Raw genomic sequence first — 18,075 nt, 5'->3', positions numbered from 1 at the left:
AGGATGGGATTGGAGATTTTATGTGTATATATGTTTTTATCATGTAATATTTCAAATACATCAAATGTAAATCAAATAGTAATGAACTTCCATGGCCCATCATCTGACTTTAATAATGATAAACTCTTGACCAATCTTGTTTCATCCACAGTCCTCACCCTGTATTATTCTGAAGCAAATTCTAGACATGGAGATAGGGATTTTAAAGTATGAAGCACAGAAAGTATAGATTTGGGGAAGACCTCAGAGAACCTTAAAGCAAACTTTCTCATTTTACAGTTGAGCAAAGCTAAAGATTAGAGAAGTAATTAATTTGCCCTAATTAAAAAAACAAAAATGGTAGAGCTGTAAACGGAACCCAGTTATTTGCAAACAGCTTTGCCAAGTGGTCTTTCTGCGATGAAATGAGGAAAGTAAAGTTGATGTGCAAAGTTTTCAAAGCTAAAATTTATTTGTAAGTTACTATTTGTAAACATTACAAACATAAACACTCGTCTTATGCTTTGTTTGCAATTCTGTCCTATATCATCACACACGCAACACATTATAAAATATAAAATACATTCTCACACTAACAGTAGAACAAGAGAACTGTGTTTACTTAATTATCCATTGGTTGGTTTTCATACCGTGGCCCTAGAGCCTCTGAGGTCATTGTAAGTATGCCTTGGCGACAACAAAAGAGTCCTATCTGTCCGGAGTCAGTTTACTGGTGGCTGCCAGGAAAGTCACCTTGGATGACACTGTACCTCTTGTACCATACCTCTGTTTATGGAGTAAACTTCATATTGATTGTGGTGAGTAGAATGTATAACAAGGCAATAAGAGATGTGTTGATATTAATTCCAGAGAAGGGCACAACCCAAATAATATTCAGCTGTCAGAAGAAAATAGTGTAGTTTTACCGGAAAATATGACAGATCGTGGATCCAGCTTAGATTTATTAAATTAATCAGTGAGTCACAGTTTAAATATGCAGCAATGTTCTTTGTAAAGATGTTATGAAACCAAAAAAAGAAAGAAAGAAAAAAAAAAAAAGAACCCACTTTTACCTGTTGAAAAAAAACGTGATTTAAAAAATGTGCTTGGGGCTGGGCATGGTGGCTCACGCCTATAATCCTAGTACTTTGGGAGGCCAAGGTGGGTGGATCACCTGAGACCGGGAGTTCAAGACCAGCCTGGCCAACATGGTGAAACCTTGTTTCTACTAAAAATACAAAAATTAGGCCAGGTGTGGTGGCTCACGCCTGTAATCCCAGCACCATGGGAGGCCAAGGTGGGCAGATCATCTGAGGTCAGGAGTTCAAGACCAGCTTGGCCAACATGGTGAAACCTCATTTCTACTAAAAATACAAAAATTATACCACTGTGCTGGCTCACGCCTGTAAACCCAGCACTTTGGGAGGTCGAGGTGGATGAATCACTAGGTCAAGAGATGGAGACCATCCTGGCCAACATGGTGAAACCCTGTCTCTACTAAAAATACAAAAATTAGCTGGGCGTGGTGGCACGTGCCTGTAGTCCCAGCTGCTCAGGAGGCTGAGGCAGGAGAATCGCTTGAACCTGGGAGATGGAGGCTGCAGTGAGCTGAGATCACGCCACTGCACTCCAGCCTGGCAACAGAGCGAGACTCCGTCTCAAAAAAAAAAAAAAAATCGGCTGGGCATGGGCATGGTAGTATGTGCCTGTCCCAGCTACTTGGGAGGCTGAGGCAGGAGAATCACTTGAACCTGGGAGGTGGAGGTTGCAGTGAGCTGAGATAGAACTGCTGCACTCCAGCCTGGACAGCAGAGTGAGACTCCATCTAAAAAAAATAAAATAAAAATAAACAAAATAAAAAATGTGCTTGGTATTAGAAACACTAACAGAATGGCATTAAAAGTATCTCATAAAGTGGCACTGAATATTCCAGAACCTAAAAGCCACTCCTTAAGGTGTTTGATATATAAAATATGTTTGTTGGCTGGGCACGGTGGCTCACACCTATAATCCCAGTACTTTGGGAGGCTGACGTGGGCAGATCACCTGAGGTCAGGAGTTCGAGACCAGCCTGACCAACATAGTGAAACCCTGTCTCTACTAAAAATACAAAAATTAGTTGGGCGTGGTGGCACCTGCCTGTAATCCCAGCTACTTGGGAGGTTGGGGCAGGAGAATCACTTGAATCTGGGAGGCAGAGGCTGCAGTGAGCCAAGATCATGCCATTGCACTCCAGCCCAGGCAACAAGAGCAAAACTCCATCTCAAAAAAAAAAAAAAAAAAAAAAAAAAAAAAAAAAGATGTTTGTTTCTATCTGGCAATAAAGCAACCAATTCAGTATTTTTATCATATAATACAGTTACTGTAAAACAAATGTCTGAGAGTATATGTGATTAGTTTTCTTAGCTAGTTAAAATTTTAAGCTGTATGGTAATTCTCACAAAAATCTATTATTTACAATTTTATAATATAGTACATTAGTGTCCTTTCTTGGAAAGAATGGTCTCTTATTCAGAGAGTAAGTCCTTCTGTCTTGTTTAGTACTACACGTTTTTTCTTTCATGAACTAATGATAGGTGGTAGCTTTTTAAAAATAACATCTTTAATTGGGAAAAAAATACTGGCAACACTGGGACCAATTTTTTAAAAAAGTTTAATGTTCTGGTCTGTAAAATACATAATTGAGGAAACCACTGCATTGCTGCACCCCAGACAACAGAAGAGCAGACATGTGAGACAAGGAAGAACTTGCCAAAAGAAAGCTCTTAAGGAATGAGAAGCAGAAGTCAAGATTCAGAGAGGCAGGAAGAACCAGTAAGAGGAGCTTGAAGATTGTGTGGCGAGAGGGAAGTAAGGGGAAGGGCGCTGATAGCCGGCTTCTGCCCTATTGGGTATTTGACATATGCAACTGCTCTTAACTCTCTGCTCTTTCCTCCACCTCTATCTCATCACCTGGCCTTAAGAAAGTGAGGGTTTGAGGAAGAGTGGCCCACAATGACCAATGCAATAAAAAAATTTAAAGTGAGAGCTGGCAGAACATGCGGTTTAAGAAGGTCCACAGAGACCACTGGAAGACCATGTACGTACAGTCACGGGAACAGAAGCCAGACTGCCAGCAAATTAAGTAAACCAGTGGGGTTATATTATAGCTAATACATTTTTTTGCATTACTATAGTCTCTCAAATATTATTATTTTTGTTAAAATAATAGTCTCCTTTCCAGAACTTTGACAGGCAGAGGCAGGAGGATCATTTGAGGCCAGGGGTTTGAGACCAGCCTGAACAACATAGTGAGGCCTTGTCTCTTCAAAAAATAAAAAAATTAGTTAGGTGTGGTGGTGTATGCCTGTGGTCCCAGCTACTTGGGAGGTTGAGGTGGGAGGATTGCTGGAGCCTGGGAGGTTAAGGCTGCAGTGAGCCATGATCACGCCACTGCACTCCAGTATGGGATGACAGGGTGAGATGCTATCTCAAAAAAAAAAAAAACACACACACAAAACTACGTATCCTGTAAATGCTGTTTTTCTGGCCGTGCCACTTTTATTTATAAACAAGTTAGAGTCTAGTGAAAAAACTGCCCTTTTCTCTAGTAATTATTATGAACACTTTTAAGGCATTTAGTATACATAAGTATTGTGCTAAAGCTTCTTTCAGCCTCCCAATGCACTTTTGCCACTGCACCCTGGGACCTTACTAGTTGCCTTATCCTTGTTCCCTTGAAATCAAACATACTTACCACTCAGCAGTTAGAAGCAGAGAGCGAGCCAGAATCCTGCGGGTTCATACACTCTTTGTAGAACGTCTTTCTTTCCTTTGGGTGGAGACAACACTAAGAAATTACCTATACAGGGACTCCTTAGTTAGCAAAATCTCACCCACACGTGGAGAGGATGCTGAGTCTACAAGGCTTGGTTAAGTGTCTACATTTGTGTAACATACTATCTAAATTTCCCAACTAATTTGATGCTAAAAGTTTTTAAATAATCAAAGTATAGATGTATCAAAGTCAAGCACTGGAAGGATGCACTTGTATCCTTCCTTCATTTAAAACTATTAATTGAGGCTGGGCGCAGGAGAATGGTGTGAACCCGGGAGGCAGAACTTGCAGTGAGCCAAGATCGCACCACTGCAGTCCAGCCTGGGCAACAGAGTGAGACTCCATCTCAAAACAAAAACAAACAAACAAAAAACCTACTAATTGAATTAGCAGGGCAACATTCATTCAATAACACAACATTATTTTGATAAGTAGCCCATCTTAAATATTTTTAAAAAAGCATTAACCAAGCAGAAGGTAAAACAACTGAGAATGAAAGTAGACATTTCATATTTCTTTCAAAAGTGGTTCTGAAAATTTCTTCCAGTTTCTATCATTTACATTTTTCCTAATTCTCATTTATTCAATAGTAATTCAAGTGCCAATGTGCTTGTGGAACTGTGGGGGTACCAAGCAAAAACAATCACTGATCTGAGTCAGAGTCTTTGTGGAGGTTTCTGGTTCTGACAGTAGCTCTGAGGACTATTTATTTTAAAAATTAAAAAAAAAAAAAAACTTCATTCAGAAGAGAAAAAACTGTATTTTATTTAATAATTCATTTTCTGGTGTTTTTAATTTATAAGAATTAAGAAGGGAAATAAATACAATATACTTATATAAATTTTATTAAATTAAAAAATATCTTAAATATATTTTTAATTCATGTACATTTCCATTTATGCAAACCATAAAGTAACAATTTTTGCTGACTATATACAAAAAAAATTATTCAAGTCGCAGAGAAAATCATTTTTGAGAATTACTTTTATCATGTTTTCTGATAATATCCATAAGATTAGCTCCTGTAACCAGATCATTCTGTGTCTGTTTATCTTTCTGTTGTTCCTTCCTCTTCTGGTCATGAAGGTATGGGGAATTTAATAACTGGGGGGGAAGAATGGATCCTGTGGGCTTTACTCGTTTTGCGATATCCCAGAAGAGTCTTTTTGAATTATTATTGATGAAAGTAATTGCTGTTCCATTTTGACCTAATCTTCCTACTCTTCCAACCTGAAATGAAATGCAAAGAACATTTTCAAGATGTCCATGTAAAATCTTAGTGTCTTTTGAAAGAAAATGAATACTATTACTTAAAGTAGCATTACTGGCCAGGTGCAGTGGCTCACGCCTGTAATCCCAGCACTTTGGGAGGCCGAGGCGGGTGGATCACCTGAGGTCAGGAGTTTAAGACCAGCCTGGCCAACATGGCAAAATCATGTCTACTAAAAACACAAAAATTAGCCAGGCGTGGTGGCACACACCTGTAAATCCTAGCTACTTGGGAGGCTGAGGCAAAAGAATCGCTTGAATCCAGGAGGCGGAGCTTGCAATGAGCTGAGATTGTGCCACTGAACTCCAGCCTGGGTGACAGAACAAGACTCCATTTCAAAAAAAAAAAAAAAAAAGTAGCTTTACTAAGATTAGCCTTCATCTAGACAGCATTTTTTGAATTACACATCTCAATATATCTGTGAAATCAATTTACTGGGCCGCCACCAGCATGTTTTTAATGAAACAGAACAAACAGAAAATGAGAGTGATCACATAAAATAAAAGTAAGTATCATTTGTGAAACCTGTGTTTTAGTTATATCTGTATGGGTGGTGTTTGGGGGTAATGACAGAAAGATTTTTCTTATTGTGGGTGGGTTAAGGTCAAAAAAATTTTGAAAGCTCCTGCATTAAGAGCAAGAGGACTATTTACTGCCAAGGCTACTTAAGAGGCCTTGAAATGTGAGATTTATACTAAATAATTTTTGCATAAAGTTATTTCTCTCTTTTTTTTTTGAGGCAGAGTCTCACTGTGTCGCCTGGGCTGGAGTGCAATGGTGCAATGTTGGCTCACTGTAACCTCCGCCTCCTGGGTTCCAGCAATTCTCTGCCTCAACCTCCCGAGTAGCTGGGATTACAGGCACCCGCCACCACACCTGGATAATTTTTTGTATTTTTAGTAGAGATGGGGTTTCACCATCTTGGCCAGGCTGGTCTTAAACTCCTGACCTCAAAATCTACCCGCCTCAGCCTCACAAAGTGCTGGGATTACAGGCCCAGCTAGTAATTTCTCATTTTGAGAGAATTAAATGGACACAAATTTGTGGAGTATCAATAAGGCACAAAATCTACTTGTCTCCAAATAGATAGTGAAAATACACTAAGAAACTTTTCAAAAGAGGGGGAAAATACACAATCATGGTCAATTTCTGCTCCTTAAGTGAAAGGTAAAACTTAAAGTCTATATTCAGAAATATTTAAATGAGTAGATGGCTTCTGCTAATACAGAGGGCATTTTTAACACTGTAAAAGAAACTTGTAAAAAAGTAAGAGGGGAGGCCTCTAGGGAACGAGACAGGGGAGAAGAGAGGCAAGCAAATAATGTTTTACAGTAACAGCTTTTATTTATACCTGACTTAATTAAATTACTGAATTGTTCCAATAAAAATAAAAATATAAAAAGTAGCTATTTCTCTATAAAAGTCCACAGAAAAACAAGTAGAAATAAAAAAATTCAAAAAGACAAAGAAAAGATTATACAAACTAGCTTCAGGCTGGGCATGGTGGCTCATGCCTGTAATGCCAGCATTTTGAGAGGCTGAGGCAGGAAGATCACTTGAGGTCAGGGTTCAAGACCAGCCAGGGCAACATAGCAATACCCCCATCTCTGCAAAAAATAGAAAAATTAGCCAGGTGTGGTGGCATGTACTTGTAGTCCCAGCTACTCAGGAGGCTGAGATGGAAGAATCACCTGAGTCCATGCACTCAAGGTTACAGTGAGCTATGACTGCGCCACTGTACTCCAGCCTGAGCAACAGGAGACCCCATCTCTTAAAAAAAAAAAAAAAAAACTTGCAAATCATGTTTTTGGTAAGTCTCCTAGAGTATACAAAGAACTTTTACAACTCAACAAGAGAAACCCAATTTAAAAATGGACAAAAAATTTGAATAGACATTTCTCCAAAGAAGATACAAAAATGATCAATAAGTACATGAATCATTAGTCATTAAAGAAATGCAAGTCAAAATACAAGGAGGTTTAACTTCATATCCAGTAGCATAGCTATACTAAAAAAGATAAATGTTGATGAGGATGTGGGGAAATTGGAACCTTCATAAGCTGCAGGTGAGAATGTAAAAGGGTGAAGCCATGCTAGAAAACAGTCTAGCAGTTCCTCAAAATGCTAAACACAGAGTTACTATATGACCCAGCAATTCTATTTGTAGGCATATGCCCAACAGAAATGAAAACATGTCCACACAAAAACTGGTGCATGAATGATCATAGTAGCCTTATTCATAGCAGCCAAAATGTAGAAACAACCTAAATGTCTAGTAACTAATGAATAAACAAAGGTGGTATATCTACACAATAAAATATTGTTTTTGCAATTAAAAAAAATGAAGTACCGATACATACTATGATGTGGATGAACCTTAAAAACATTATGCCCAATCAACCCTGTGGAATACTTAATTCTCTGATGTGCAGGTAAACGTGGTGGTACTAAAATAAACAGAGAAGTAGTGCTGTATCATTAAGTTTAATTAAAAATAAAAGTGACAAGGCACTGAAGGCACTAACAGCGTTTCAGTGGGTGATTCTAGTAAATGTGGCATTCAGAGGTGATGTTAAGAACACTACAGACAGGCTTCACTTGGTGAAGCCCGACAGGGAGGACAGGTAGCAGTCAGTGAGATTATGTGGCGCTGACAGAAGGCTCTATTTCTGCTAGAGAGAGAAGCTATTGTTACCTTTGGCAGCAAAGAAAAGAAAGAAAACTTTCAAAAGTGAAAGACTAGAACAAATAAGGATATGAAGAGGAGATGAAGACAAGATTCCTTAAAAAACTAAAGGATCAATTTTATTTTGGCCAGATAAATCAACTTAAAAAAATCTTTTTAAACAAAACTTTTTTATTTTTATAAAAGATCACTGATTATATGCTCACTGAAGAAAATAAGAAAAAGAAACAAAAATAAACCAAAAATTTATTACTTAAAAATTTTTTAACTAACATTTTTGGTTACTTACTTCTAGTTTTTTGTTCTTTTTTTTTAAGGCACTTTAGATGTACTTTTAAAAACAAAATTTAGTTTTTACACATATTTAACTTAAAAAAATTAGTTTATATACATATATATCTTAAAAGCAGGCCAGGCATGGTGGCTCATGCCTGTAATTCCAGCACTTTGGGAGACCAAGGCGAGAGGATCATTTGAGGTCAGGAGTTTGAGACCAGTCTAGCCAACATGACGAAACCCTGTCTCTACTAAAAATACAAAAAGATTAGCCAGGTGTGGCGGTGGGCACCTGTAATCCCAGTTACTCGGGAGGCTGAGGCACAAGGATCCCTTGAACCTGGGAGGTGGAGGTTGTAGTGAGCTGAGATCACACCACTGCACTCCAGCTTAGGTAACAGAATGAGACTCTGTCTCAAAAAAAAAAAAAAAATCTTAAAAGCAAAAAATATATATAGTTTTATACACTGCTTTTTTTGCGGGGGGGGATGGGGGAATGAAGTCTCTGTCACCTAGGCTAGAGTGCAGTGGCGTGATCTCGGCTCACTGCAACCTCCGCCTCCCAGTTCAAGCAATTCTCCTGTCTCAGCCTCCCGGGTAGTTGGGATTACAGGCACCTACCACCACGCCCGGCTAATTTTTTTTTTGGTATTTTTAGTAGAGATGGGGTTTTACCATGATGGCCAGGCTGGTCTGTGAATTCCTGACTTCATGTGATCCATCCATTTCAAGTGATCCGCCTGCCTTGGCCTCCGAAAGTACTGGGGTTACGGGTGTGAGCCACTGTCCTGACCGATACTGCTTTTTTAAACTTGGTATCACATTGACAATGCCTTTCCCAATAAAACTCATTAACAAAATAGTGGTAACATATAAAGCTCCTTACCTGATGGACATACTCATCCATACTTGAAGGCATATCAAAATTGACAACCAGCCTGACACTGATCAAGTCTAGGCCTCGTCCCAAGACTCCTGTGCTCACTACAACTTCATAGTCTCCTTCGAGTAATCCCTTTCCAAAAAAGCAATAAAATTTATTATTCAGAATTTATTTTGTGTGGTTTTGTGTAATTCTGATAGCTTTTCTTTTTTCAATGCTTACTTCAATATTTTTGTCACAATATCTTTTCAATAAGTAAAGGTCATAGTATACCTGAAAAATGTATGCAGCTAAAATTCTCCCCAATCCCCATGGAATTTATTTTATTAATTTATTAAGGCAAACCTTTTCCAAAAGTGAATTACTGCCCTGCTCTACTCCAAACTGACCTGATTCAGAAATGGTAAGTTCTGAATTAGTAATTTATTTAGTATATATTCCCTAGAGAATAGGCTATTGCTCCCCAAATCAAAAGCCTGAGCAAGAGAACATTAACTTCATGGTAACCACTTGTTTGATGGTCTTGTAGTCATTAAAAGACGGTCTGCTATAAAAACCAGCTGTAATATGGTGTCTCTTGAAAATGAGGCAGAACAGATTTATAGAAAACAGAATATAGAATGTTGGGTATCAAACCTTCAATATGTTTTTCCTTTCTATTTGCGACTTCTCTGAATGTATAGATATGCTTTTCAGCCCTGTGATTTTCTGAACGGCTTCACTCAAAAGATCTGCTCCTAGTTTGCAGTCCACAAATACTAACACTGGAGGTTTAAAGAGTTTCTTATCCTGAAAAATTAAAAACATATATCAAAAATTATCCATATAACATAATTTACAATGGAAAGTTTTTCTGAAAGATTATCACAAGCTAGTTATCAGTAGGTTTATAAATATTGTTAGGAAGGAGGTTGGGCGTGGTGGCTCACACCTGTAATCTCAGCACTTTGAGAGGCTGAGGTGGACAAATCACAAGGTCAGGAGTTCGAGACCAGCCTGGCCAACATAGTGAAACTCCATCTCTACTAAAAATACAAAAAATCAGCTAGGCGTGGTGGCAGGTGCCTGTAACCCCAGCTACTCGGGAGGCTGAGGCAGGAGAATTGCTTGAACCTGGAAGGTAGAGGTTGCAGTGAGCTGAGACCATGCTATAGCACTCCAGCCTGGCCAACAGAGCGAGACTCCATCTCAAAAAAACAAAACAAAACACAAAAAGAAAAAAAGGCATATTGTTAAAATAAGTGTTTTATTTAAAATATGTACAAACAGAAGCCAGTCTATTGTTCCTCTTAATTTTCCATCACTTAATACTGCAAGAGTAATTCAAACATTTTAAGTGCAATTAATATAGTTCTACATGCTGCTAATAAGTCAATACCAACCATATTTAACTTAATATTTTTTTTTTTTTTTTTTTTTGAGAGGGAGTCTCGCTCTGTTACCCAGGCTGGAGTGCAGTGGCGTGATCTCAGCTCACTGCAAGCTCTGCCTCCCGGGTTCACGCCATTCTCCTGCCTCAGCCTACCAAGTTGCTGGGACTATAGGCGCCCACCACCACACCTGGCTAACTTTTTATATTTTTAGTAGAGACGGGATTTCACTCTGTTAGCCAGGATGGTCTCTATCTCCTGACCTCGTGATCTGCCCGCCTTGGCCTCCCAAAGTGCTGGGATTACAGACGTGAGCCACCGCGCCTGGCCCAAGTTAATACTGTTTATAAGTAACTATGCTTGCACATATCGCCCACTCAACAAATTTCTGTTTACATTAGTAACAGTTAAAAAAAATTCTCAAGGACAGACTAGCCAAGAAATACCTTGCCCCTACCTTATATGTAAGTCTTCTAAAATTTTTTATTTTTATTTTTTTTTGAGACAGAGTCTTGCTCTGTCCCCCAGGCTGGAGTGCAGTGGCATGATCTCGGCTCACTGTAACCTCCACTTGTGGGTTCACGCCATTCTCCTGCCTCAGCCTCCCGAGTAGCTGGGACTACAAGCGACCGCCACCATGCCCGGCTAATTTTTTTTTGCATTTTTAGTAGAGATGGGGTTTCACCATGTTAGCCAGGATGGTCTCGATCTCCTGACCTCGTGATCCACCTGCCTAGGCCTCCCAAAGTGCTGGGATTACTGGCATGAGCCACCGCGACCAGCCTTTCTAAAATATTTTAAAAGGAGAACATATTCCTTGGGAATAATCTTGATATTAAAATATATTTCTATAATAAGGCAAAGAAAACCCAACCCTGTATCTATCCAACATGTTTTCCCAAATAGCTATTTATTTGACTCTCACAGAATTCTAAGGTAGGTAAAGCAATTTATTAGTAAATACCTTTGTCAAATTCCCCGAAAGTTGAATCTAAAAATCATTCTCTTAAGAGCTATGAAAAATGCAAACACAATCCATAAAACATGGTTAACTGCTTTACTACTCACATTTAAAATTTCAAATAATTTTTTCTTTTTGGCTGGGTCTTCTACCCACAAAATAATCTGACGTACATTGGCACAAGGCAGGTTCTTTTCTCCAGTGATAATTCTCACAGGATTATGCAGAAGCTGGCTTGCTAGTTGCTCTATGCTACTTGGAATTGTGGCTGAAACCAAAATGGTCTGATAATCATTAGGAATGTTTTCCAAAATGTCAAGCACTTGTTGTTGAAAGCCCATCTTTAACATGGTATCAGCCTAAAATAAAATTGTATTAAAGTTAGTCTTGTTTGACATTGAAACCCAGAACCACCCCCCAAAAAGACTGATATAACTAACAACATAAAAATTTAAAATTCTTAAATACAAAACTATACCACAATGTCAAGAGAACTGGGAAAATGTTTATACAAAATTATAAACTGTGCAACTAAATGTTTACAATGATATACAAAGACTGTTATTATTGGCATTATTAGTAGTAGTAAAAAGCTATACACATTCTAAATATTCATCAGTAGGGGATTTGCTAAATTATGGTAGATCCATATGACACTATGCTGTCAAGAAAAATGATCAGCAAGCCCTTTATTAAATAATGAATGACTGCTAGATAAAAAAAAAAAGCAACGTACAAAATATTATGTGTAACACGATACCTGTTTATGCTACAAAAATATTATATGTATATACACTCAAGAAACTTAATTGCTAACACCAGGGAGAAGGCTGGAGGGCTTTAAGGGAGGCAATTCCACTTTTAGTTTTTTGCAAAGTTGTTTTTTCAACCATGCACACAGATTATGCCTATAATAAAATATTATTTTAAATAAAAATTAATGTTAGGGGCTGCTATGGTCTGAACTGTGGTGACCCCCCCTAAATTCATATATTGAAATCTAACCCACAATGGTAGTAAGAGGGGAAGCCTTTAGGGGGTGATTAAGTCATGAAGGCTCCACCCTTATGAATGAAATTAGTGCCCTTCTAAAAGAGGCTGGATGGAGCTGTGTGTGAGGATGCAGCAAGAATGTGCCAGTGCCATCTTTGAAGCAGAGAGCAGGCCCTCGCCAGACACTGAATCAAGGTTAGCGCTTTGATCCTGGACTTCCCAGCTTCAAGAACTGCGAGATAAAGTTCCTGCTGTTTATCAATTACCCGGTCTAAGGTATTTTGTTATAGCACCAGGAATGGACTAAGACAGGGGCTTTCACTTTTATTTTTCTGTACTGTTGGTTTGTTACAACCATGAATTACCAAGCAAATAAAAAAAAAATTTTTTTTTAATTTTTGTTCCCCATAAAAAAAAAAAAAAAAAAAAAAAAGGCTATCTTGAGTTGCAAATACAATCCAGTTGTCTATAATTTGGGAACAATGAGGTATTTAATTCTTTTTTTTCCCCTTCTGAGCCCTGATTCAGGATAATTCTTTTAAACTATTAAGGCATTGTGGGTGTTTGTTTTGAGACAGGGTCTTGCTCTGTCGCACAGGCTGGAGTGCAGTAGCATGATTCCAGCTTGTTGGAACCTTAAACTCCTGGGCTCAAGAGATCCTCCAGCTTCAGCCTCCTAAGTAACTGGGACTATAGGCACAAGCAGGGCACCCAGTTTGGCATTGTATTTTTAAGTGCCCACTAATGTGCTGTCATCCATATTAAAATTTGAATATTCATTTTACTATTATTCAGTGGAAAAAAAAATTGTCACCCAGGTTGGAGTGCAGTGGTGCCATCTTGGCTTACTGTGCAACCTCCCGGGCTCAAGCCAGCCTCCCACCTCAGCTTTCCAAATAGCTGGGATTACAGGCACATGCCACCACATCCATCTAATTTTGTGTTTTTAGTGGAGGTGGGGTTTTGCTATGTTGCCCAGGCTCCACCCCCTTTTTCTAACATGTCTTTAAGGTGCACAGATTATTCAACAGATGTTATTCAAAATGCAGAGTGGGCCATAAAAAGCATTTTTTTTTTTTTTTTGAGACAGGGTCTTGCTGTGTCGCCAGGCTGGAGTGCAGTGGTATAATCACGGCTTACTGCAACTTCTGCCTCCTAGGCTCAAGCGATCCTCCTGCCTCAGCCTCCTGAGTAGCTGGGACCACAGGTGGGACCACAGGCATGTGCCACCATGCCTGGCTAATTTTTGGTATTTTTTTTTTTTTTTGCAGAGACTGGGTTTCCCCATGTTGCCCACGCTGGTCTTGAACTACTGGTCTCAAGCAATCCTCTCGCCTTGACCTCCCAAAGTGCTGGGATTACAGGCGTGGGCCCCTGCACCCCAGCATCTCCTCTCCTGATTTTTCTCCTCCCTCACTAGCTACTCTGAGCCTCTTTTCTCTTCTCTCTATCCCTATACACTGGGGAGCCCCATGGGATGGGTCACAGGCTTCTTCCTTCCCCATCTGTGCTCTCTCCTCAGATGAGATCAACAAATTCCACGGCTCTGAATACCATGCATGCATCAAAGACTCCCAAAATCATATCTCAGGCCACAACTGCTTCCCCGAACTCAAGTGGTAGAAACTATCTGCCGACTTAACATCTCCACTTGGTTCCAACAGGCCCCTCAAATTCAACACATTCAAAACAGAAGTTTCTATTTCCTTCCTGCCAAACCCACTCCTATCCCAGAACACATCCCAGGAAACAGAGCCATCAGAAACTCTTATTTCATCTCTTCTCTTCACCACCTGACACTGACTCCATTAATCATCCTGTCAACCCACTAGCACACCCCAGAGCTGGTTGCTTCTCCCAGCTCATACTTGCAAGACTGCTCGCAATCCTGTCACCCCCATCCCATAACCAATTCTCCTCAAGGAACCAGACAGATTCTTCTAAAATATAAATCAGATCTTCATCCTCCTCTGCTTAAACCCTCCAATGGTTTCCCATCACACTTAGAATAAAATCCAGCTTCTAACTATGACTAAAAAGTCTTACAAGTTCTCATCTTTGTCCACTTCTCTGACTTCATCTCCTAGCACTCTCCCCTCACTGCCCGTGACTCTGCCACACCAGCCTTCCTTCTGTTCCCAAATACCTCACGCTTGCTCCCCTGTTGAAAGTCTTCCTGGCTGAAAGTCTTCCCTCCAGATGGATCTCTGCATGACTGGCTCCTTCTCATTCAGATCTTAGCATAAATGTCATCTTCTCAGAGAGCTCTCCTTGACTCCCAATCTAAGGTAACCCCCTCACCCCGGTTGCCACTGCCATATCGCTTTGTGTAAGTACATTTATTACAGCTCCACGAGACAGCTCATGTGTCTCATTTTCCACTGTATTCTCAAAACCAACAAGTCTCAGCACATGAAAAGCCCTAACAATGTAATTTGTAAATAAATGAACACTCACTAATTCTAAGCACTAAATAAGCACCTACTTATATGTAAGGCAACTTACTAGTCAATGGGGCCCAAACCTCTCTGAAGATAAGAATCACCTGAAGGGTGGGGCACGGTGGCTCAAGCCTGTAATCCCAGCACTTTGGGAGGCCGAGGCGGGTGCATCACGAGGTCAGGAGATGGAGACCATCCTGGCTAACACAGTGAAACCCTATCTCTACTAAAAATACAAAAAATTAGCCAGGCGTGGTGGCGGGCGCCTGTAGTCCCAGCTACTCACGAGGCTGAGGCAGGAGAATGGCGTGAACCCGGGAGGCGGAGCTTCCAGTGAGCCGAGATCACGCCACTGCACTCCAGCCTGGGTGGGGGGAGAAAAAAAGAATCACCTGAGGGGAAAAAAAAAAAGGATCACCTGGAATGAGTTTTTAGACATTCCTGGCTACGACTCACACCTACTGAATCAGAATACCAAGTGAGAGGTCTGGTCTTGTCTGATGTTCACTGAGCAAACCAGGTGACTCTTATATTAAGGAAACTTGGGCAAACACTGTGCTAAGAAAAAATTTTAAAAATCTATGCACAGTTCAACAGAGCAGAGAGAAACAAAGGCCTAAAATCTGACAGGGGGAGTGAAGGAGTTCAGAGTTACTAACAGATAAAGAAGGAAGAGCAGGTAGAAAGGATGGGAGAGAATTCCAGGCCAAAGGACAGGTATGACAGAAGACACGGAGGGTCGCAAAGCAGATCATTTCAAAGGAATTATCTGAGTTTTCACCTCTGACTATTCTTGCATCTTCACCCTCCTCTTGAAACAGTGGTTCTCTCTTCTTCAAGGATATTATTCATTCTCAGTTCCTCTCTGGCGTCTCAAGCAGCTTTTTACTGACTCATCTTCAAACTCCACAAGGCAGGCCCTTAGCCCCAGCCCGTTTCTGCTCATTTCTAACTTGTCTCCCTTAGAGAAACCATGCGTTTCATGGATTCTGATGCCTATTTTATTTTTTAAAATTTTATCAGCAGCCTCCTGAGCCAGAAAAGGCTCAGAGGGACTCCCCAATGCCTATTTTAGATCTTCAGAGTATTACCCCTTAGTTCATCATTTGCAGGAAATTCACCATGCCTAAAGCCAAACTCAAACATTACTACCAAGACCCAGATTTGCTCATATGTCCTTTTTAAAATAAAAGGCACAACTATAACTGATGGAGTCAGCTCTATTGCCTTCTTCCTCTCTCATCCTCAGGCATCAGAAGACGCACGAGTGACTCTCGGATTTGGCCTGTGACTCCTACTGCCTCCACCCTGTAACCCCTCACCCGTCTGGATTGCTGGCTGCTCTGTCTTAGATTCTTTCATTTCTCCTATACCAAGCAGCAGGGTAACCTCTTAAACCACTACTCAATAATTTAGAAAGCCTCACTGTCTCCCACATCAAATCCAAATTCCTCTGCCTTCCTGTCCAGGCCCTCTGTAATTTGGCCCCACCCTAACAACCCAATTTTACCTCTTATTATTTCTCAGGAAGAATTCTTCAAGCTGGTGGTCTCTTCTCTGCCCCCTGCACACATGCACTTGGACTTTCTGACTCTGCTTATGTTGGCCCCTTCACTTGGAACAGTTGATACATCCTCTTGTTTTCTAAATCTTTTTCCATCTTTTGAAGCCCAGGTCAAATCCCATTACCTCCGAGAAGCCATTTTTTGCAGTGCTGATACATTTACTCTCTCATTTCTCCTTCTGACCTTATTTCTCCTGAACAATTAGCATATCATATACAATCCTTTTTTTTTTGAGACGGAGTTTCACCCTTGTTGCCCAGGCTGGAGTGCAATGGCGCAATCTCGGCTCACCTCAACCTCCGCCTCCCGGGTTCAAGCAATTCTCTTGCCTCAGCCTACCGAATAGCTGGGATTACAGGCATGTGCCACCACGCCCAGCTAATTTTGTATTTTTAGCAGAGATGGGGTGTCTCCATGTTGATCAGGCTGGTCTCGCACTCCCGACCTCAGGTGATATGCCTGCTTCAGTCTCCCAAAGTGCTGGGATTACAGGTGTGAGCCAATGTGCCCAGCCATACAGTCCAATTTTTCCACTAGTATCTTCTATCAGCCATTGGCAAACTACAGTTCTGGGGACAAATTTAGACCTTTACCTGTTTTTGTAAATAATGTTTTATGGGAACCCCGTCACACCCATTCATTTTCATACCACCTACATTTGTGTTGAGTAGTTGCCACAGAGACTATACAGCCCCCAAAGCCTAAGATATTTACCATCTGGTCCTTTACAGAAAGTGTTTGCCAACCCCTGGCCTACATCATGTTAGTACTTTTGTATCTCCGTACACATGATAATGTTCTTGCCTTTACTTCAGTATATGTATCTTTTCTCTCCAACACGATTTCAGCACCTTGTAGGCTTGAATGCTATTCAAAACTTCTCTGTGATGCCATCCAAACTTATCCAGAATTGGTCAACTTGTACCTAAATAATACTTCTGTACTGACTGCAGTTTCTGTATATAACCGATTCTGTTGTTTACCAGCTCATTTCCCCTCTAGATCACCCAGAAACCATATTCTTTAAATGCCAAGGAGCTGGGACACAGGCTGCACATACAGGCACTTGATAAATGTTTGCTGAAAGAATACTTCCCTTGTACCATAATGGTGAGCACGGCACTAAAGTGTCTCATGAAGCCTCGTTAGTGGAAGAAAATGAAAATACTGTAAAGAGAAGTGAGGATGAGGCCGGGTGTAGGGGCTCACACCTGTAATCCCAACACTTCGGGAGGCCAAGGCACGAGGATCACTTCAGCCCAGGAATTCAAGACCAGCCTGGGCAACACAGCAAGACCCCATCTCTAAACAAATTTGAAAAACACAGAGAGAAGTGAGGATGAATGGAACCTAACCTTAAAATCCATATAAGAATTACTTCTCAGGCCAGGTGCAGTGGCTCATGCCTATAATCCCACCACTTTGGGAGGCTAAGGTGAGCACATCAGTTGAGGCCAGGAGTTTGAGACCAGCCTGGCCAACATGGTGAAACTCTGTCTCAACTAAAAATATAAAAACGAGCCAGGTATGGTGGCACACGCCTGTAATCCCAGCTACTCGGGAGGCTGAGATACGAGAATCACTTGAGCCCAAACGGTGGAGGTGGCAGTGAGCCAAGATTATGCCATTGCACTCCAGCCTGTGTGACAGAGGGAAACTGTCTTAAAAAAAAAAAAAAAAATACTTCTCCAGCTCTAAGATGGGGAGAATTTAAGAACATGGGGCTTATCAACAAAGGGAAGCCCAGTGATGTTCAGGGTGACAGTATGTCTAATGATAATCAGATGCAATAAGTCAGTTCTACCAAATGGCCGCGCCAGAACACTGCTGACTT

At 40.5% G+C, this 18,075-nt stretch overlaps 1 protein-coding gene across 3 annotated transcripts in view; it reads right to left on the bottom strand.

The window, feature by feature from the left end:
- Positions 1 to 427: 427 nt before the first annotated feature.
- Positions 428 to 18,075, bottom strand: part of DDX59 (DEAD (Asp-Glu-Ala-Asp) box polypeptide 59) — a 29,701-nt gene continuing 12,053 nt past the window's right edge. For 2 of the 3 annotated variants that reach the window (XM_011990585.1, XM_011990586.1), the window contains 4 exons: positions 11,350 to 11,601; positions 9,548 to 9,700; positions 8,915 to 9,043; positions 4,539 to 5,026 (listed from right to left, as the gene is read on the bottom strand). In XM_011990585.1, coding sequence (XP_011845975.1) covers positions 4,763 to 5,026; positions 8,915 to 9,043; positions 9,548 to 9,700; positions 11,350 to 11,601 — 798 coding nt within the window. In that variant the 3' untranslated portion in view covers positions 4,539 to 4,762. Of the gene's footprint in view, positions 878 to 4,538; positions 5,027 to 8,914; positions 9,044 to 9,547; positions 9,701 to 11,349; positions 11,602 to 18,075 lie in introns of those variants that run through there. The other variant, XM_011990587.1, reaches the window with a different exon arrangement.

This window comes from Mandrillus leucophaeus, unplaced genomic scaffold, assembly GCF_000951045.1.
Source record: "Mandrillus leucophaeus isolate KB7577 unplaced genomic scaffold, Mleu.le_1.0 Scaffold38, whole genome shotgun sequence".
In the NCBI taxonomy this organism is placed as follows: domain Eukaryota; kingdom Metazoa; phylum Chordata; class Mammalia; order Primates; family Cercopithecidae; genus Mandrillus; species Mandrillus leucophaeus.
This window is presented reverse-complemented; position numbering and strand designations above follow the sequence as displayed.